The sequence below is a fragment of the Lutra lutra genome, chromosome 3, assembly GCF_902655055.1.
Source record: "Lutra lutra chromosome 3, mLutLut1.2, whole genome shotgun sequence".
NCBI classification, from domain to species: domain Eukaryota; kingdom Metazoa; phylum Chordata; class Mammalia; order Carnivora; family Mustelidae; genus Lutra; species Lutra lutra.
The window spans coordinates 90,842,198-90,864,688 of record NC_062280.1 but is presented as its reverse complement, the minus strand read 5'-3'; the positions used below and the strand labels follow the sequence as shown (position 1 = coordinate 90,864,688).

At 34.2% G+C, this 22,491-nt stretch overlaps 1 protein-coding gene across 1 annotated transcript in view; it reads right to left on the bottom strand.

Annotated features, from left to right (window-relative positions):
* Positions 1 to 22,491, bottom strand: part of LRP1B (LDL receptor related protein 1B) — a 1,982,574-nt gene that overhangs the window by 768,286 nt on the left and 1,191,797 nt on the right. Inside the window, 3 exon segments of the mRNA XM_047722477.1 lie at positions 1,947 to 2,063; positions 9,933 to 10,058; positions 14,637 to 14,777. Of these exon segments, the coding sequence (XP_047578433.1) occupies positions 1,947 to 2,063; positions 9,933 to 10,058; positions 14,637 to 14,777 (384 nt within the window).

The window sequence follows — 22,491 nt, the reverse complement described above, 5'->3', positions numbered from 1 at the left end:
TTGTGGAAATACTATATGTGGGTGTGCACATATTTTCCCAAATCCGCATTCAGAAAGTCACGTTGGCAACTTGATACAGGCCATGGCAGGAGTATTGACACCACAAAAAAATAGGTAAACACTAGATCAGGACTCCTCCCCAGCATGAGATCTTAAAAGATTTATCAAACCACCAATGAACAAAACTCATTATATGTATACGTTTTAAAATAAGATAGTCAATGATATGGATGAATATAATGACTTGATCTGCTTCCTATTTCCACCCAATCCATTGCTCCCAGACAAAGTTGACCTGAAATGTCTGATTTTAGTTTCAGGTATGCCTGGATTCACAGCCTGTCTTGCTATTTATTAGCCCTGTGATCTCATGCAAGTTGTCAAATGTCTCTAAGTTTTGATTCTCTTATCCGTAAAATCTGAACAATAGTAAGTTTCTCATAGATTTGCTATAAATATTCAAGAAGAAAATATATGTCTGAACTCCCTCCAACCCTTCTTTCCCTCATCTCATGAAAAGTACTAAATATGTCAGATCAAAAATCTAACCGAAGTTCTCTAATGAGCTCATTATTTATTTTCCTATTCTATAACGCTTTCATAGCCTTCCCTTCTAAATTAGACTGATTCCAGAGTTTCACTGTCTTTAATGTTTTCAGGTTATTCATTATCTTTTTGCTATATTCTGGAAGGAGATGCTGGGGACAGGAAAGCAATCAAGCTTTCTTAAATAACAGAGCTGGCTAGATGAAGACCCAGCCACAAGAATAGTCTGGGCATTGGAAAGGAGAAGGATATATTGTTCAAATCCCTCAACTGGACAGGCTTTGGAAAATCTACATGTGAAATGTAAAATTAACTGTTATTGTGTGTGACTGTCTATTGCTTTCTTCTTCAATACTGGTATTTTGTTTTCTTTACAATGTCAATTAGTACTACTTACTTATCTATACTTTATTCAAAGGTCACACAATCAAAAGTCTACAGGGACATAGGTCAAGTATAAGATAATTTTTCAAAATGAAATTTTAGGTAAATCATGAATGCGTTCCCTAAATAGAGCTTTTTAAATTGAGAGGTTTAAAAAAAAAGTCTTATTTTCTCACTGTTAGAAGTGCTAGAACATGGAGTTAAATTATTAAAAAACTATATACCCAATTGCATTATATATTTAATCGATGTGATAAGCATATCTAGTGCATGTTTTCCCCATTAGCGATTTTAAAAATCCATATCCATGCCTAAAAAAGACCCAAGTTCTTAGAAAACAGGATTCATTCCCTTACTGTTTCACTACACATTACTCAGAGATTGATAATAAGAGCTACTGATACATGGGCACAAATGTGAGTAATTAAAATTTGAAACTTTAAGTAACAATAAATGCCATTTCCAAAAGTAGGAGGTTTGGTGGAAAGTGACTAAGAATTTTGCCATTAACAAAACTATCTTAAACTAACAACAGAATTATATGACTCAAGAGAAATGAAACAAATGATTTACCAACTATGTAATCTCAGTCTGTATTGTTTATTGTTCCAAGAAGATAACATATGCATGCCAACAAGAAACATGTACTCCTAATTTACTCCAAATGTCATTCAATGAGCTACTCTATTTGAAAAAAAAAAAAAAAATCATTACCAACATAAGATAAATAACAAACATTTGAGAATGTCCTGTTAGGCTTATAATAACCACTTCCTAATAAAATTTGTAATGTTTGGATCTATTTACTTTAGCCTAGAATATGGTGTTGACTCATTAAAAGGATATATTCTAAAGTTAGCATTAAGGTACACACTCGGGCCTAAAAGGCAGTGATAAAATGTAACACATCTTCTGCCTTGCTGACTAGTGTTTATAAAGAAATAAATTGCCTCTTGAGAGAGATTATAGTGATTTGACACAGTCTTCACTAACAGCATGGTTCACTCATAACTTACCGCAAGATGCCATTTCGTCTGTCTGGTCACCACAGTCGTCTTCCCTGTCACATAGCCATGCTCTGGGAATGCACCTGCCGTTTCCACAAGAAAACTGGTCCACCTGGCATGTTCTGGCTAAGATAATCAATTAATGTACAAATAATACATTTAAAGACCTTTTGAACAATGTTCAGGTGAAATAAATCATGCAATAACTCTTTTACACATAAGATATTCTATTGCTTTATTAGATAAAATATTTTAAAGTAAATTTTTGCTAATTGATACTGCCAGCTTGCTTGTCTTCTCTGAAGTTCACATGCTTTCCCCTTCAATTACAGTGGCTGCTAAATGACAAGATATTCAGTAATCCTCACACACTTCCATAAATGAAGTTATGAATTCATTATTTTACAGTTTTTGCCTGGCACATGCTTATGAATACACGGTTGAATTAAATTTCATCCCACTTTTAATTAACAAAAAAGAATTTCACATAGTCTTTGTCAATAAACCAAGAAAACTTGCTGTAATGTGGGATGAAGGATTTGGAGACTATATCAGGGTATCTAGTTCCTAGTCACGGGGATAAAATTGTTCTTTTCCTTTAACCTTTCAGTACATTTATTTCTTGGTCTCTAAGTGATCCAATGTAGGGAGAAAGTGCAGAAATTTTAGAATGCAGAAAATATTACTTAAATACATACAGTTAGCCTTATATAGGTAAGTACATACATACTTATATACATAACCATATATGTAAGTACATACATACTTACATACATTTAGCCTTATTACAGATTTTTAAAATTCACTTTTCAGCATAGTTAAATAAAACTGTATAACTTTTTAACCAAAGTATATGAATAAACTTCGCTTTGGCCTCTTCATGGGTTTCAATGAACACACACGTGGAATCATTCTTTCTATGTTAGCCAAAGGCAGCAGTTTCAATTACTCAGTGAAGGGGTTGGTTATGTTCTACAAGGAGTTTGATTACCATTTTCTATTACAGTCAGGTCAACTTTTGAAAGCATGAAATCCTAGACAGCTATCCTAACCTTTCTCCCAGATTTTAGTTTTGCTGACTTAGGTTCTGTTGTTGTTTTGTTTGTTTTTGTTTTTTACTTACTTATTTTTAAATATTGATTTTTTTTTTCTTTTGTCTGCCTGAAACACAAATTTGTTCCTTAAGTATCAGTTTCCTACCACCCCTTTTTTTATTTGGTCAGAAAAAAAGAGTGGGAAATTATAGGAAGGGGATACTCAAACCCGTTAATATTTGAGTTAGATGAGGACTGGACAGATGAAGAAAAACTAGGGTTTGGATTTTCTGTAGTTATGACAAGAGAACATTGCTCAGTTTATACACTTCTCTCTGTTTTGGGGTTTAAGAATTAGAAGGATGCATTTCTGTTTCATCAAAATGTCTCATGACCTAATGGTTGGTATAAAATTGAGAGTGGTTGAAAGACAATTCATCCAAACACACTAAAATGGGTTTCCGTATATCAGGGTTTCAGAGGTCATTTAAAATAATCTCTACAAAGTTATGTGCTAATTATTTCCTTTTAAGCAAAGTGTACTTGCTATGTAAAAAGATATCTATTATTAGTGGATACTTAAAAGCTTACTTGAGAAAAACAATGAAAACATTATTGGTTTGATTTGGCTTATTCGATTCAAAGTACCATTTCTAACCTAGTGTCTATAATTAGAAATTCCAGAAAATCATTACACTTTGTATTCTAATTTGCTTATGTAGCTAAGGGTTCTGAATCTAAAATATTTTATGTAATATTTGGATTTTCCTTTTTTTTTTTTTTTTACAAATAGAGCATTTATTTTTCATTAATAGATTTTTTTAATGATTTATTTATTTATTTATTTGACAGAGAGAGATCACAAGTAGGCAGAGCAGCAGGCAGAGAGAGAAGGAAGCAGGCTCCCCACAGAGCAGAGAGCCCGATGTGGGGCCCGATCCCAGGACCCTGAGATCATGACCTGAGCCGAAGGCAGAGGCTTTAACCCACTGAGCCACCCAGGCGCCCCGCATTAATAGATTTTTAAGTATCCCACAAATATGTACACTTTTGAAGATTTCAATGTTGTAATTTCAAGTGGGATTAAATATTTGTTGTCTCATTTGGCTAACTATGCATTTTCTGTGAAATTATTCTAATGTTTAGATTAAATCAACAGGGGGCGCCTGGGTGGCTCAGTGGGTTAAAGCCTCTGCCTTTAGCTCAGGTCATGATCCCAGAGTTCTGGAATCGATCCCCGCGTCAGGCTCTCTGCTCGGCAGGGAGCCTGCTTCCTCCTCTCTCTTTCTGCCTGCCTCTCTGCCTACTTGTGATCTCTGTCTGTCAAATAAATAAATAAAATTTAAAAAAAATTTCTTTATAGATTAAATCAACAAAGTTCCCAGGTAATTTTAATAAAACTACTTGGAGGGGCGCCTGGGTGGCTTAGTGGGTTAAGCCGCTCCCTTCGGCTCAGGTAATGATCTCAGAGTCCTGGGATAGAGCCCCGCATCGGGCTCTCTGCTCTGCGGGGAGCCTGCTTCCTCCTCTCTCTCTGCCTGCCTCTCTGCCTGCTTGTGATCTCTCTGTCAAATAAATAAATAAAATCTTTAAAAAAATAAATAAATAAAACTACTTGGAAAAATATGTATACATTTGTATTAGCCTAGAGAAAGATGAAGGTGTTGGCATTTAGTTTACTCGGTGGGAAGGAAAGGGCATAGAGGTATGAACAAGATCGATTTTTTCTTGCAAGTCTTTGTTTTGTTTCTCTGATTGCAGTAAATAATTTTTACCTTTTGAGGTTTAAGAGAAATTTAATAAGAGAGTTTTCTTTTCAATTTTTTCTCCTTCCTTCTTTCAGCTCTCCCTCACTCTTTCCTTCCCTTCCTCCCTTCTTCCTTCCTTATTTTCTTTCTTCCTCTCTCTTCCTTCTTCTTTCCACTTATTCTTTCCTATATCTCTTATCTTTCATCATTCCCTATTTCACTCCTTTAGTCTTTCTTGTTTTCTTGTTTAAAGAAAAATATGCCATCACATATTTTCATTCCTATTAAATTCTAATTGACCCATAATAAGAATATATTATATGTCCCAATAAAATATTCTTTTATCTGATTTTTTTAATGTCACAGTATTTCCTCCTTGCCATTCAGATTTAGTTCTAGTAAGTTTTCTGAGATTGTTTTCCTTCATGAGTGGCACTACGGTGATGAGAGAAGAGAATGAGAAAGAATTCCTAAGAACCTATTTCACATCAGGTAGTGTGGGAATTTGTGTGTCGCCTCACTAACTCAGAAGCTTGAAGAACTGTCAGGACCCATTACTCGAAAGAGTATTTACTGGCTTATTAGCTGAGGGATCATACAACCTCAACATACATGAATCCTTGTTCTAATCATGGAAAAACTATCTGCTTAGTCTAGTGAGGAAATTTAAGTCATTCCAGATAGGAAGAATGCTTCATTCCATAAATCTACAAGTACTGTCTGTCCATATGATATAATCACATGGACTAAATCATCTCTTTTTAATCACTGGATTTATATCAAGAAGACACAACATTTACTTTTTCAGTTCCTGTCTCTATCAGATCTAAATTAGTCTGGAGGTGAGATTAGCAAAGCAGCCCCAGAGGATTCAAATATTGTAGCAAATGCTTCTTTAATGAAGAGGAAATTTATACTTCCTCAGCGGAATTGTTTATCTAGCAGTGAATCAGAAATCCACTGTCACATTATGAATTTTTTCTACCCATCACTAATTATGCTTCTCCTGCTGTCATGTAGCAGTGAGAAATCTCACAATGCATGGGAACAATAAGGAGGAAGAAGTGAAGAGATCTTCACACATTATTCCTAAACTTCACCTTTGCCATATTTTAATCAAAGCATTCTATTTAATCAAAACCTATGTCATATCAACACATATTTTTCAATTTATCTTATAAGGAAGTCCGATTTTTAATATATCAGGTTTTCTTAATTCAAATATATCTGCCTAGTTTGAATTTAGTCAAACTACGTGGAGGATGTGAGGAGAATAAACATGTAATCTAATTAGAGCTCAGTGCTGTGGAAAAAATCTGGTCTGAAACTGCCTAGCCTTGAATCCAAGGATTATCATTAGCGACTGAGGAAAAATAACTTCACATCTAACTACTCCTCATCTTTGGCCTCTGGGTCTTTCTCATAAGTAGAGAAACATATTTTTTTTTTTTTGTAAGGGAGAACAATTACCAAGCCCCTTTCTTCTGCCTAGTGCTGTTTTGTCTTCCAAGCATATCCTCCAACCCCCACCCACGCCAACGACTTCACCTCACCCTCAGTAACTATGCCAACCCCATCATTATTCCCCCCCGCCCCCGCCCCAGTAAAATATTTCTATCACATAGAAAAGCATAGAAAAATAATATTAACACTGGTCTACCATCATACAGCTCTATCATATCTTTTTCCCTATATTTACTACAGACTATTTTTGTTTTACTTCAGAAAAATGTATTATAGGTACATTTAAAATCACCTATGTAATTTTTTTCAGTCATATTTCTATCTTTTTAGATGTAACTACTATCCTTAGCTTATAATCTTTTTTTTCCATTTCCAGACATATTTTAATCCATTTTTACACATTTATAAATAAATAAGTTCATGTAAAATTGTTTTGTATTTTTATATTTCATATAAATGGCACTAAGAGATTTATAATCTGCAATTTTTAGTTAACATTGTCTTTGAAATTAATTACTGTTGGTATTTGAGTTCTAGTCTATTCAATTTAAGTACAAATAATGTTCTACTATGTGATTATAATGCTATATAGTGTCATATATGTGAGCATATATATATATTTATATGGTGTTTTATATATATAGTTTTTTATATAGTGAAAGATATATATATAATTCCTGTTAATGGGCATTTGAATTATTTCTAATTTCTCACTATTACCAGCATTAGGGCAATGAATTTCTTACTTGCATCTCTTTGAGCATAGATATTAGAGTATAAATCTAGAAATGGAAATACAGACTTGAAGGTATGCACAATCTCCACTTTATTGGGTTTAGCTAAATCCTTTCCAATGTAGAAAAAATAATTTATACATCACCAAAAGTGTATGTTGCCTTTTATTCCACAATCTTGCCAAAGGTTAATTTTATCAGATTATTTATTTTATATTTGAATATTTTGAATATTTTATAATTGAATATAATTATTCAATTATTTAATTGAATAATTTGAACTGTTACTCATGTTCATTCCTTTGTCCCTTCCCTCCTTCCTTCCTTCCTCCCTCCCTCTCTCTCTTTCTTTTCTTTTCCTTCCTTCCTTCCTTCATTTCTTTCTTTGGCTTGTTCTGCTATCACCTCCCTTGCCAGATACACAAAGACTAAATTAGTAGTTCTTGTGCTTCCATTTGTAGTTCAAGTTAGCACTTTGAATATTGCATTAGAATGACCAGCTTACATGTTTTTTCTCCCCATTTCCACTCAGCCTTCTAATGAAAGATATAGTGTATTTGTCCTCTTTTTATATCCAATGTTGTGGTAAGTTTTTATTGAATTAGTAGATTCATGTCATGAAGGAGAAAACCCAAAGGAACAAAATTGGAAATTGGCATCTTGTAGGAGAGAATTCTTTTAGTTATAAAGTAGTCACAATGCTGAAAGCTACAGGACAGTGGATTTAGTTACAAAATAACCCTCATGTTGGGAAATCCTTTATCTGTGACACATATCCGTATATATGCCCATAGATAGAAATGACCCAGCCAGAGAAATTATCTAATGTATTTGCCATATTTTTTTTTTTCAGTATGATGAACTACGTGACCTATTTATTTATTTTGGTCAAACAAAATGGGAATGTATGGTAACACAACAGCATACTTAATTTTCAAAGCTAAAAGGTGTATTTGTGGTTTTCTTTTTATTCTTTTTATCCTTAATTTTTGTTCTTCTTAATTTCTTAAGGCATACTGTGACCATAGCATCTATTATAAATATACTGACAAGAAGATCTAGTAATGATTGGCATGCTTCATCAACCATGCCTGAAAGTGACACTTGAGCTGCAAGCAGGTTGTACCCCGTTTCCTAGTGGACTACAGGCCTGGACTGGCTGAGAAATCTTACTAATTAGGACTGATTAGGATTGATTGTTTTATTGCTCTTATACATAGCATTTCCACTTTTACTACTATCAGTAGCTAGTCATCCTAAATGTTCCCTTAAAAATCATGTGGAAACAAGCAGATTTTAAGAGTGTAACATAAATGAAAAAAAAAGACATATTATTATGAATTGAGTCAGCAATGCCTTTAATTTTAAGGTGAAAACAGACCTATCTGTTTAGGAAGTAATGGAACAGTCTCAGAACTAAATCTTAAGTTAAAAAAAAATAATAATAATTGCACCAGCTTAGAAAGACTCTTCATTGTAAATTATAAACATTATTGTAAGAACAATCTGGGCAAAGTTAAAATGACCATACCTAAAATTCTAGCTAAAACTCAGGATGATATAGTTTGATAAGAAGAGCAATGGGCTTTGAGAATAACTTACACACTGAGTTTCCCAGTTCTTGCCAATGATGTGAGTTAAGTCAAGTCAGAGCCTCATCTATGAAATGAATGGACTTGAAGGGAGAGACTAGGACCAAAGAGTCTCTATAGGTTCCTTTTTATTTGATAACACTTTGTAAAACAACCTTACGTGATGCACAAAATAACTTAAAAATAGTCAGCTACTCTAAAATATCAAACTATATTTAGTCAAGGGACAAGAGAATAACTAGCTTATAGACCCTCAGCAAATATGTCACTATGGAAAAAAAAAAAAGCTAAATATGAGATGCAGGTTAGGATACGGACTGTTTTGTTCTTTCATTGTTGCTTAGTACATGATAAAAAGCAGTTAGGAAATATTTTCTAGTCAATTCATACTCTTGCGGAGCAGAAAGAAATATACAAAGAAATTACAGTGCATTGAGGGACAAGTCTTTCCAAGAGAAAACCAGTGACACAATCAAGAGTACAAACCAGGCTTCTTAATTTCTGGGTCTTTTCTGTATATGCTGTCCCTACAGTTTTCACTAATAGGTTATAATAATTTTTATTTAGTGAGGCTTATTTTGGCAAATAGAGAAGGGGAGGTGTTGATAAATTTTGACACTGTTGTATGTAATGATTACAAAAAAAAAAAAATAACCCCACGATTTTTACCAATGATATCAGTAAGAGTCATCAAATATACTACTTTTTCTTCATCATTTAATGAATAGGTCTAGACTGCTGCTAGTCAATATCATTTTTCAATACTTATCTGACTAATCATGACCTTTCCAGCATCCATTATAACCTGTACCACAAGCTGTGTATCCCCATTCAAAGAGAAACTGACTAGGGATTCACAGATGTATTACAATGGGATAAATTTTATGGAAATATTAATAGGCTTTATGATCTTGGGACTTCATGAAAAAGGAAAAAAAAATCTACGCCAGATAAATAGTGTGCCAGGAACAGAAAGTTATTCACAGAGGTATTCTACAACAGACTAAATAAAATACACAGATTATTTTTTTCAAGGTAAAAAGCAAACAAAACAAAACAAAACACACACACAAACCTTTCTTCATGAGAAATGGCCTCCATCACAGCATGCTAATAAACCTCACCCTCCACTGCCAATTAAGATTTAGCAGGGACAAGTCTTGTCCAAGCACTGTATTGACAGTCAACCCATATGGATAGATAAAGTGCCAAATTACTTTGGAAAGCAGAGTCATGCCCACGGATTAAGTAAAAGATAATTTGTATTCTAGCTTTTGCGGCATCAAACTCTGAACTCATTTACTACTGCAATAATCAGATCATCAGCCTTAGGAAGGTTCAGCTTAGTTCACAGCAGTGACCTGCATTTTTATGGACACTAACTTTGGAAGGGATTTAAGTATATATTCAAGCAAACCTTTACCTGCACAAGTTTGATTGGATTCGTCTTCATTGCTTCCACAATCATTAGCTCCATCACAGAGCCATCTCTTGGGGATACAGCGATTATTTTTGCATTTAAACTGATCATCAGGACAGCTATGATTGACTGGGGAAGAGTGGGAGGGTGAAGAGAGAGGAGAATCAGGTTTAATAATTTAAAGTTGGATAAGATTATGATTATTTTAAGTTACAGTTAGAGGCAACTTACAGTAATTATAATATTATAGTACAATAAATGCCACAGCTTCTTTCATTCATTGTTGCATATTTTATAGAAAATATTAATATTTGAGGCTCTGTTAAAATGTAATACTTTTATAGAAGACACCAAGTAATGAAATCTCATATAAAAGGAAACATATTCATTTGTTCATGTCTTCACTAAAATCAACTGTATCACGAAACTTGTTTTCCCATTCCTTATCAAAATAACACAATTTCAGAATTTTTACCAAAAACATTTAAAGTAACCTCAAATTTTTTTAACTTTTTAAAATTTTTTTTATAAACATATAATGTATTATTAGCCCCAGGGGTACAGGTCTGTGAATCGCCAGTAAAGTAACCTCAAATTTTAACATGAAACATAATAAGTACATATCCAATAATTCAGCCATTTATCAAAGATACATTTTCTTAAGCCACACATCCATTCAGAACTTTTTGAAATATTAAATAAGCCTAATTTTGTTATGCTTTGCCCAGTGTTTCTTGGGACTGGAAGGAAAACTTGGAGTTGATGTTAAATATGAGATCCTGCATAATTTTATTTTTATTTTTTTTAAGATTTTATTTATTTATTTGACAGAGATCACAAGTAGGCAGAGAAGCAGGCAGAGACAGAGGAGGGGAAGCAGGCTCCCTGCTGAGCAGAGAGTCCGATATGGGGCTTGATCCCAGGACCCTGGGATCATGACCTGAGACAAAGGCAGAGGCTTTAACCCACTGAGCCACCCAGGTGCCCCCTGCATAATTTTAATAACAAAAATGACCATCCTGAGTTTTCATGCCTAGTGCAAACAAATAAACATGAATCCACAAAATATACTGCGGACAAGACCAATCCTCCTATGGGAAGCTGTGCACAGCTAAGGATTAAACCTCCAATATCAAGCACAGCAGGAGGCCATCTTAAAGTTAACCTTCTGTGATTATTTTTCCTGCATCCTGGAGGCTAAATTCCTAACTGAATTGGCATGCTCCTCAGTATTTGTTTCACCACTTTGTGTTTTTTTTGTGTGTGTGTTTTTTTTTTTTTTTGAAGTAATTTTCCTTGTGCCCAGTAGTTGCACTTCTGTATGACAAAAATAAATTTTAGTATTAGTTTTCCTTAGAATTCAAAAAAAATAGCCATTTTTCATGCTGTTGCATAGCAAATGTATGCCTTTCCAGCCAGTTTCTACAAACACTATTTCTTTAAAGTAGCTTAGGTAAGAAGTGGTTTTATCACTTTTTTAGAAAGTTTTTATTCATGTACAGTTAAAAAAAATAGGGGAAAAAGCCTTATGTTTCCTGGCATTTGATCATGATTAACATTTTCTACTCACTTCAGGGAGTTTAGCAAGAATAGATGCTCAGGAGAATAAAATTCATCCAATATATTAGAGGGTCAAAATTTTAAAGTACCAAGATTATGCAAAAATACTTCAGTAAAGCTTAATAAAGGACTTTTGCAATTTTCATCAATGATGTAAATCAGAGTTCAAAAAGGAGGCATAAATACAACCAATAGGCCTGTGATTTGGAATTGAGAAGCTAAAGGATAGAAAGTAGAATGATAACAGAATTCAAGGGCAAAGTTTACTGGCATTTAATATATAAATACTCCTCTGAAATGAATGACATAGTGCTGGCATAATAACCATGGGACCTCAAGATTATGACACTGCTCAGAGTCACTGCAAGTTCAGAAAAAATCGCATATTGCTGGAAGGTGGCCGGAGATATTTAGTTTTCTGTTGACCCTTTTGTTTGGTCATTTATTCTCCACATGCTGGATGCCATGTTAGACTCTGACACTACAAAGACACTACAACATAATGTGTCTCCTCATAAAGATATCCATTTCTTAGATGCACCAGAGAAGTAAGGATATAATTGCAATATTGTTTGGTCACTACCATGAAAAAGAAATATACATGATGTTTCACTCCAACTGGGCTGTATAGAGATTTTTCCAAGTTCACAAAAGACTTCCCTATAAATGTCATGGTAAACCATGGTGATTTCCATAAGCTGCAGTGTTATAGAGGAGAGAAACAGAGGGCATTTTTGCAGAGATCTACTTATAGTCCAACTTGATATATTAGAACAAAGAAGGTAAGTGTATACATGATAGGCATTTAAGGCTAAAATTGCAAACCTGAGTCCTAACATGTTTTTATGTGAATCAGTGGATTTTGGAATTTATCTTGTTGGTTATGGATTTACTGAAATAACAATATTTGGTCTCATTCTATAGATACCACTCTGGAAGCAGTTTGGAAAGCGGGTTTTAGTTTTGGGAGCAATAGTGGTAGGAATAATAGCAGGACACTTGCTGAATGAATCTAGGATGTAAGACTAACTTAGCCAGTGAAGTTTGAGAGGAGATAAAGATGAAAAATTAATTATGCAGAACTGAGTATGGACTATAAGCGAAATAGAAGATTGCAGGAAAAGCCTTTAGTATACGTTTCGGTAATAGTATGGGAAGTGATGAAAATTATCAAGAAAAAAGATCCTGACTAGGAATTTTAACACTACAATTAACAGTATGCAATGCCTTACATCCTCATAGAGAAAATGAGTTCCTTTGTCAATTCGTGAAAAGAACAATCACACAGGAAGTAGCGTGAACCTAAAGGAACACAACATGAATATTGTGATAAAGTACTTGTGCTCTGTGCAGGTGTTCTGTGACTATTCAAGAAGCTGATATGCAGGGAGTATTCACTAAAACCATGAATAAACACTGTGAGTCAGAGGTGATGAGGCAATTAATTTAATCAATAAATAATACATCTCTTGTGTAAAAAAATTGAGAAAAAACACCTTTTACCCTTAGATGACATGTTCTCCCACTCTAAAATTTTTTTCTATTTGTATCAATTTAGTATTTAATATGGTGTTTTTGGATTTGTACTTTACAGTATAGATATTAATAGGGTTGGAAACACGGAACAAGTAATGTTGAAGTCAGAGTCCATGCTTGAAAATAAAGGAAAAGTAGTGTTACATTCATGTATTAATTATAACTTACGTATTACCTATTCATATACAACTGGAAATTATATTTTAAAAGCTCATATTCTTGGAGTTTTGTCCAAAAATACAGACAGTTGTACCATATAGATGCCTAGACCAATTCTGTCAATTTTTTAAAATTTTATTCATTTATTTGAGAGAAAGAGAGCATGGATGGGAGGCAGGGAGCAAGGGGCAGAGGGAGAAGGAGAAGCAAACTCCCCACTGAGCAAGGAGCCAGAAGATGCATTGCTCCATCCTGGGACTCCGGGATCTTGACCTAAGCTGAAGGCTGGTATGTAAACACCTGAGCCTCCCAGGCACCCCAATTCTGTCCATTCTTAATAAAAGATCTATAAAACTTGATTTTTATAATCTTTGTTTACAAAGAAAAAGAAAAGAAAGACAAGAAAATGGAGGATTGTCAATTAACTCAATTAGTTCAGCCATTTTAACTTGGAAAATGTCATCAATTGAAAGAAAAACATTTTCTTTTTAAAATAATTTATCTAAGGCAAATTAAAAGACTAAGGATGCATATGCCATCACATTATTCTCTCCATACAAAAATATTTTATATATCTCAAAACCATCCCATTATGTCTCTAATCAAAGATATTGTCAAATTGTTATTTAATGTGTTTCTCAAAGTATCTTCCTTCAAATATGTGGGGCAATTCCTTATCCCAATCAGAAACATGAAACTATTCCTATTGTGGGAAATGAAAAACAGCTAAATAGAAGCCAAATGGCGAGAAAATCAAACCTTTAATTTCTATCTGAGTGCCTCATATGTGTCTCCTACCATGTACTGAGCCAGAGAAGTTAGGTAATAACTAGATCCAAAACCATGTTTGTTTCCTTGGATCTACTTCAAGGCTCTGTTGCCAAGGAGCAATGGAGTGGATCCTGACCTTCTATGTGAGTTAATTCTGACCTGAGGGAGTTGCAATTGATTTTCCACATCTTTAAATTCAGAAATCCAAAGGGTCTCCTATAGCAACCTTGTGACAATGGTGTGGTGGAACTGATAGCACAGAAGAGAGAAGGGGAGGACTTCTGGAGCAACCAAAATGATAATATTAAAGATGTAAAAGCATGAGAAAAGCAGTGCTTTAAAACCATGCTAGGAGATAATCTAGTCTACTCTATGTAAAAGGATGACTGAGGGGGGAAAAAAGTAAGTTCAATTTTTATCAGATATTTTTAGATTTCACAAACTGCTTTGTCAGTTCACAAGCTGAAATACTCAAGGAGGGTGCCGGGTGGCTCAGTGGGTTAAGCTTTGGTTCAAGTCAAGATCTCAAGGTCCTAGGGTCAGAGTCCCTAGCAACCTGTTTGTCCCTCTCCCTCTGCCCCTACCCTCTGCTCTTGCAGGTGCATTCTCTCTCTCAAATAAATAAAATCTTAAAAAAAAAAAGACTCAGGAAAATGTAGTATCATTTGAAGGAGAACGTACAGCAATTTGCTGAATCTTCATCACTTCCATCTAGACAGTCATCATCACCATCACATTTCCAGCGAGCTTGGATACAGTGTCTGTTTTTACAGCGGAATTCTCCAGCTTTGCATATGTGAGGCAATATTTCTCCAGGATTAACTAGGGTTAAAAAAGACATATGAACAATACTAGCCATATTCAGTTTGTTATGATGTCAGCTTTGTTTTAATAACAAAAATAGTTATTCATTTCATTTTGTCAAAAATATGAAAACATCTTAACATTGCATTGACAACAATCTCTGGAAAGGAGAAAAGTTTAAGTTTTTCTGACAATAATTATTTTACTAAGAATTTTAAAGATTTATTTAAACAACTGTCACAAAAATAATTAGTAATACCAATAATAATAACATAACCACCTATATTCATGGTAAGTGTGTAGTTTTACTTTTTAAAGGGCTTTCATTCATAATCTCAATTATCACCATGACCCATTATAGGGTAGGCACAGTAAAAAAATTTACTACTTCCATTTTACAGGTAAGTATACCCCAAATAAATCAAAATGAAAAAAATAAGGCAAAAGTACAGCCATGATGATTATATTAATTTGCTGGTGTGCAAGTGGGAGAAAAATTCAGCTCTGTTTGGGTATTCTTGGAAATATTAAGTTAATAAAAAATGGTCTCATTGTACATCCAGATTCTATGCAGTATTTTCACTATATACCCCATATTCTCTAATCCAATGTTAGGGATTCTGTTGATTGGGATTTATTCACAAATTGAAAGTCTTATTATTATGATGATGATTTTTGTTCTGTTTGAGTGAATTTCATAGGAGTCTACAAAAAATAGGAATACGTGGCAATGTTTAAAATAAATGACTGGTGTTTCATGGACTGAAAAATATGTTGAATTATCAAAAACTGGTTTATTGTTAAGAGAAACAAAAGTCAATCTTTCTATCCGAGTCCCGATGGCTTTAAACTTTATTTAGGATAACTCATTTGGATTGATGAACTGTCACAAAACCTATATGCATGCTGCTAATAAGGAATGTCGAGAAAACATATTAGTCATTTCTAGAAAGCTTTGTGTTAGCACTCCTTTAATCCTTATATTTCCCCTGCTCCAATGAATGGAAGAGGAAATGTGACTCTTGAGCTATAACTGTGGAGAATTTGCTTCAGAGAGTTATGCAGTGAGGTACAAGGCATGAGGGTTCCTGCACCTGGAAAAGAAAAACTGACCATTAAACCCAGACTTTAAGGTTTTAAGGGTAAAAACTAATCAGTATGGTAAATGAAATATTCAATTTTAATACAGGTAAGGTTGTGTCTCTTCTATCCCCTCTCAGACAAGCAGACACTGTATGTGTAGGGACTGACAATAATTTTGTCTCCTTTTTTAACTCTAATCCTTATCAATAACAAAATGCTGAAGCAGCAATTTCTCTAATGATATAATTTCTGTAAGGTCATTTGAAAGTAAATAATAATAATAGTTATAATTATAAATTGTTATCTATATAGAAAAAGTCCCAAATAGGAAATGACAACAATATAAAAACAAAAAGGGGAGATCACATGGTCTTCTATTCAACCCAAGGATGTCTTTTTATAGAAGCAACTGGGACAGAGAATAGCAACCAAAGCAAAGTGGAAATACATTGGGATATGTCTAGGCCTTTCTAGGATAGAGTTTTCCTCTCAAAAACTCTAGAACTGATCACTGATGATGTACAAACTTTCCTAATTTTGAATCTCAAGTTTGCTCAACTGGACCCTAAGATTTTTGAGGTTGGTGTAATTTCTTCCTTGAATGCATATAAACCCAGCTTAAAACTAGGCATTTAATGAAGGGCATTTTGATCAATTTCTTTCTACAATGATTAAGCCTAATAGTCAACAATCTCTCAGTCAAAAAAACAAAAACAAAAACAAAACAAACGAACAAAAAACTGTCAGACAAGAAACTTACTTTGAGATGTAATCTGCTTCCTCCTAACTTAAATGTAGCTCTAAGATTTTCTTTAGTCTCTCTATAGTTGACTTCAAAGAAATGCTACATCATTTCAATTATTTCACAGCTTGAGGATTTAAAAACTCAAGAAATCATCTTTTTTTCTTCTTCTGATTACAATCCCACCAATTTAAAAAGCCTAGCTTTCACATGGTCATTTGATCAAATAAACCCAACTGACAGTTTTAAGAAATGATCAAAAATATCCATATACAAGAGTGAAATTATAGCTGCTTCTGAACAATTACAACTATATTAAAGAAGAGTAAGATGTCTGGGGAAAGACAAACTACCCCCCACAAAAGTAATATTTAAAGCTAAATATTCTTTAACAGAACCAATTTGGATATATGATCTTTAAGTCTGCGTAGAGTCTAAATGTTTTTCAAGAGATATTAAGATCTTCATGGAAAGAATGCAAGTAGGCAAAATTTTCAAACTTGTTCTAAATATGCTTTCAAACATGTTTGAAATATGTGTGGATTGCTAGTTATTTTTAAATGATATTTGCTAATACAAAGGTGGAGTTTTAAAAAAAAAAATATGTGATGACAATGTCCAAAGTTTCATTTTCATTTTCCGTAACAGTTGGAACAATTGTTTGAAAACCCATAGAGCCAACTTCCTCATATAAGTTCATCTTTTTATAGTTACTGCTGATGTTGACCTACATCAACGTCATTAGTATACATCATTATCATCTGTAACAGCAGTTAGACATTGCTTATACCTATAAGAAGAGATATAATGAAACATACACAAATATCTTTGACATTTTATAGCGTGTCTGCAAGTCTTCTAGACCCTATAATTTGTGGGGCAAGAGGCATTTCTCCATGGCATTTCCATGTATCTTGTTTCAGCTTTGATTCTGGACATTTTTTCAAGGATGCTTATATAGCTAACAGCCTTGGAAGACAGATAATGCCATCTTCTACAGCAGAGAGAAGGTTTTTTTCCCTGGCCAAAATAGTAAAGATAATGTCTCCCTTCAGGACAATGGCTGGACCAGTTTTCTGGCAGACTCATGGTGGGGTTCTTCAGTGTGAATACAAGTTCTCTGGGAGTGCAACATTCACCTAGACCTGCCTATGCATTACCCCCGTATGATTTGGAGCTGGGTGGGACAAAAAGAATGAATATTAACATGAAACTCATGCTGCTTGCTACAACAGGAATAATAAATAACAAATAATAAATCTCCTGTGTCTGAGCCAGGAATTGTGTGCCTTCTGTCAGAATCTAGGAATCTTTGACAAGTTAACATGTTAGCTTGCCAAGGGTAAAATCTCAGACCCTTCAGAATTGTTGACCTAACAGTAAATATTTTTAAAAATACTGGGTTTTATTTTGTAAAAACTACTTATTTCCAAAGTCTTTCAAGGTATATGACTTCACTGGTTTTGTCTAGTCCTCACCCAAGCTTCCAGATGTAACTAGTAGTATGTCACACAGAAACCATACTATCAATGCAATCAGATATGTGCACGATTTGTAGCGATAGAAGACACTTGATTTTTGAGCTAGGAATGTCCATTATAAAGAAAATGTTTAATGTTAAGTGGTAATCTGGATAAGATGGCAGCTTTGACATTCAAAAAGCATGGTCTTTATCCAAACATTGACCTAACTCTGTGGAATTGGGCAGCCATGTCATTTGTCGTGGCACCCCAGCTGATGGCCAGACAATCTACCTACTTTTGTGAGAATCAATGAGATGACAAAGGAAGTATATTTGGCACCACATAAGAGAACTAAAAGTACCTAGAAAAAATAAGATTAGTATTCTGTATACCTTGCACAAACCTTTATAAAGGAGTCATTTTATAAATAATTTTTATATACCTGATGTTTCCACTTGGAATTCTTGAATGTAGGAAGGACAATGTCACATACAGAACAGAATAATACCTAGACTAGAACCAAGCATAGAGCAGATATTAAAAAAATACTTGCTGCCTAACTTACTGGAAGTAGCAGAGACATAATTTTATATTACAGATATATATTCTATATAATTATATATATGTATGTATATATATTACTATTTATTATAGTGAGAAATTCTATCTCTGGAAACTATATACATACTTCAGGAAAACAATATCACTTCAACTGGATCAAAAGCTAATAATCTTCTACTAGCATCCAAGATCACAGGAAAAATTAGTTTAATTGAAAGGAAAAAAATCCATGTGTAGATAAACAGAAAGAGTGATGAAGATCCTCCCACACCAAAAAAGTGGACATATAGGAAAAGCTCTATGTATGGACTTTGTTCTTATGTTTAATGTGACTGAACCTATATAGCACTTGGGTGTTGGACAGACACATAGATTGCTTATAATATAGTACTAGAATTGCAAGTTTTGCTTCAGAGCTGTGATTTGCACCATGAATTTGAAAAGTGATGCAAAACCTGTAATTCTACCACCATGGTAACTTCTAGTAAAAATACTACAACATGATATCACAAGTAAGAAATCTGACAAAGTAATAATAATCCTTTAATTTAACCAGGATCAAAATAAAATGACATGAATCATAACATTCCCGACAAGAAACTGTCAGGTCTCAAACATCCTATGATACCTGCTGTTAGAATATTGAAATTCAGAAGGTCTCCACATGACTCGTCCATGCACTGCAAAAGGAAATATGCATTCTAGAACTACTTCCCAGTAAAAACTGGAGATTACTGGAGTTGATGTCCAGGTCATAATGACATAAAGGGAGAAACCCTACTATTAAACTGGCTTATTTTATTTTCTTCAGGAATCAGCTCAGATTTGGCTTTCAGCTCAGAAACTAAACTAAATACGTATGTTCCTCACCTTGTTTAATAAGCTGTGGGCCCACGAAAAATTATCTATGTTTGTCACTTTGCTTTGCTTTTCAATCCCAGTGTGATTAATGTATCTAAAGTAATGATTGTCTTTTCTGTCAAGCGATGTTTTTGCTGTTGACCATATCAAAATTATGATAACTTAGTCATAAAACTATGAGTCCTAGAACAACAAATAAAATGAAGTTTTCTTATGATCCCTATACACTTCACATTAGGATATGTTTATTTAGCAGATTATTTTTGTATTTGGGGAGAATTTCTAACTATCCCTTTATTTGAGCAGGGAGATAAAAGAGCTAAAAGAAAACTTGAAATTGCAGTGTTTTTGATGCCTTTATATAAGCTTGCTTATATAGGAAGGCAGCGTGAAAAACGCTGCTATGGGTTTTGAATTTTCTCCCTTAGATCATAGCAGGATGACCTTTCATTAGATAGAGTGGTCTTCTGAGCAGCCAACCTAAGTGGTACATAATCTTCTGTGAGTACCTATGCACAGAAGGCCATAAATATTCATCTGGATGGGGCTTCTAAACTTTTTACTGCCTTAAACTTTTTACTACACATTAGATTGCATATATCCTAGAACATAAGGCTTGTCACAGCTGAACAGATAAATGGCTTAGCCATAGTGGAGCACTGTTTTTGACAGAGGAATATATCTGGTGTTCCAGAAGGTAAAAAAGGTCACAGAGTACCACTGACATATAATTGTGCAATGCTACCCTTGGATGATCAATATTTTTAAGTTGCTCTCTTAGGAGTAAGGCACATTAGAAAATTCTGTCTTTTGTTTCAGGCCACTAAAAAAGAATTTAAAGAATTACTGTCTTATTACTCTAGATAAAATTATCCTGCTATTAAAAAAAAATGGGGGCACCTGGGTGGCTCAGTGGGTTAAGCCGCTGCCTTCAGCTCAGGTCATGATCCCAGGGTCCTGGGATGGACCCCCACATCGGGCTCTCTGCTCAGTGGGGAGCCTGCTTCCTCCTCTCTCTCTGCCTGCCTCTCTGCCTACTTGTGATCTCTGTCAAATAAATAAATAAAATCTTAAAAAAAATAATGACTACCTTTTTTATTTATTTTATTTATTTTATTTTTTAGGAGCTTATTTCTTGGGATTATCTATGTCTTCATTTATTAGTTTTGTATATTGTGTTTTTCCCCATAAAAGCATCAAAATAAATAAAAAAAAAACTTACTTGATAATTGATCAACTGGCTTTACATATGCTTCTCCAGGGCAGTCAGTTCCAAGTTACTATGCTACACTAGGTTTCATTTCTAATTGTGAGAGGATTTGCTCATGCCACAAAAGAGTCACAAGGACAAAGAGTCCAGCCTACTCTCATTCTTGATTCCTTCCAGGCATGGCATTAGAATTCATCCTTAATCAATCATGTAGCATGCCAATATTTTTCTGTTGGGTGGATGCCTCTTCTGCACAGCCTTATGCTGAACGTTCATTGAGACACAGCCACTGGTGTTTACTTCTGGTCCGACCAACTGTCAATGGGTTTTTCTTTATTTGATGTCATTTCAACGAGGATGACTTGAACCAGGACGATCATATCTCAATGATTGCAATATGTAATTTTGTTTTGCATATTAACTCAGATTACAGAGTTAATCCAGTTGAAACCAGTTCACAAAATTGTAATATAGCCTAAACTAAATTACAAGCTGAGAGGAATCAGCATTAATGAGAAGTCAGTGACACATTCATATTTGTTTTATACCATACTCTGCAACCATGAACTCTCTTTATAGTCCTTTTGCACTTGAATTTCCTCATCTGAAAACTAAGGCTAACATATCATTTTTTAAAAATTAAATTCAACTTAGTTAACATACAGTGTATTATTAGTTTCAGGGGTAGTATTTAGTGATGCATCAGTTGCATATAACATTCCGTGCTCATCAAGTACCCTCCTTAATACCTATCATCCAGCTACCCCAATCCCCACCCACCTTTCCTCCCCCAACCCTTAGTTTGTTTCCTATAGTTAAGAGTCTCTTAGGGTTTACCTCTGTCTCTGTTTTTATCTTATTTTATTTTTCTTTCCTTTCCTCATGTTAATCTGTTTTGTTTCTTAAATTCTACATATGAGTGAAATTATACGGTATTTGTCTTTCTCTGATCTATTTTGGCCTATATAATGCTCTCTAGTTCCATCCACATCATTGTAAATGGCAAGTTTTCAGTCTCTTTGAAGGCTGAATTGTATTTCATTGTGTGCATATGTGTATATGTATGTGTGTGTATGTGTGTGTATATACCACATCTTCTTTATCCATTCATCTGTTGATGGACATCTGGGCTCTTTCTATATTTTGGTTATTGTAGACACTACTACTATAAACATTGGGGAGCATGTGCTCCTTCGAATCACTATTTTGGCATCCCTTGGATGAATGCCAAGAAATGCAATTGTTGGGTTGCAGGGTAATTTTATTTTTAACTTTTTTGAGGAATCTCCACACTGTTTTCCAGAGTGGCTGTACCAGCTTGCATTCTCACTAACAGTATAAGAGGGTTTCCCTTTCTCCTCATCCTCACCAACATCTGTTGTTTCCTGAGTTGTTCATTTTAGTCATTCTGACTGGTATGAGGTGGTGTCTCATTGTGGTTTTGATTTATATTTCCCTGACTTTGGATGATGTTGAGCATTTTTTCATGTGTCTGAAGGATAACATCCTTGAAAAACTTTTGCCATTAAGGTAATATGCAATGAAATAATTTATATAAACATGCTATGAATTGTTTGTAAGAAATGAGTTATTATATGCTAATTTATGATTTTTCCCATTGCATTTGAAAGAAACGTGGGCAAGTTGCATGCCCTATTAAAGATATAGTAGAGTTTCAAACAGACAAATGCAACAATAAATTCCCAAATAAGAATGTAGATGGTTTTGTTGATTTAATATTTTTTAGTGTAACAAGAATAGATAAAATAATCTTCTTCCTTATCTCTTTTTACTGCAATTGGAGTTACATCA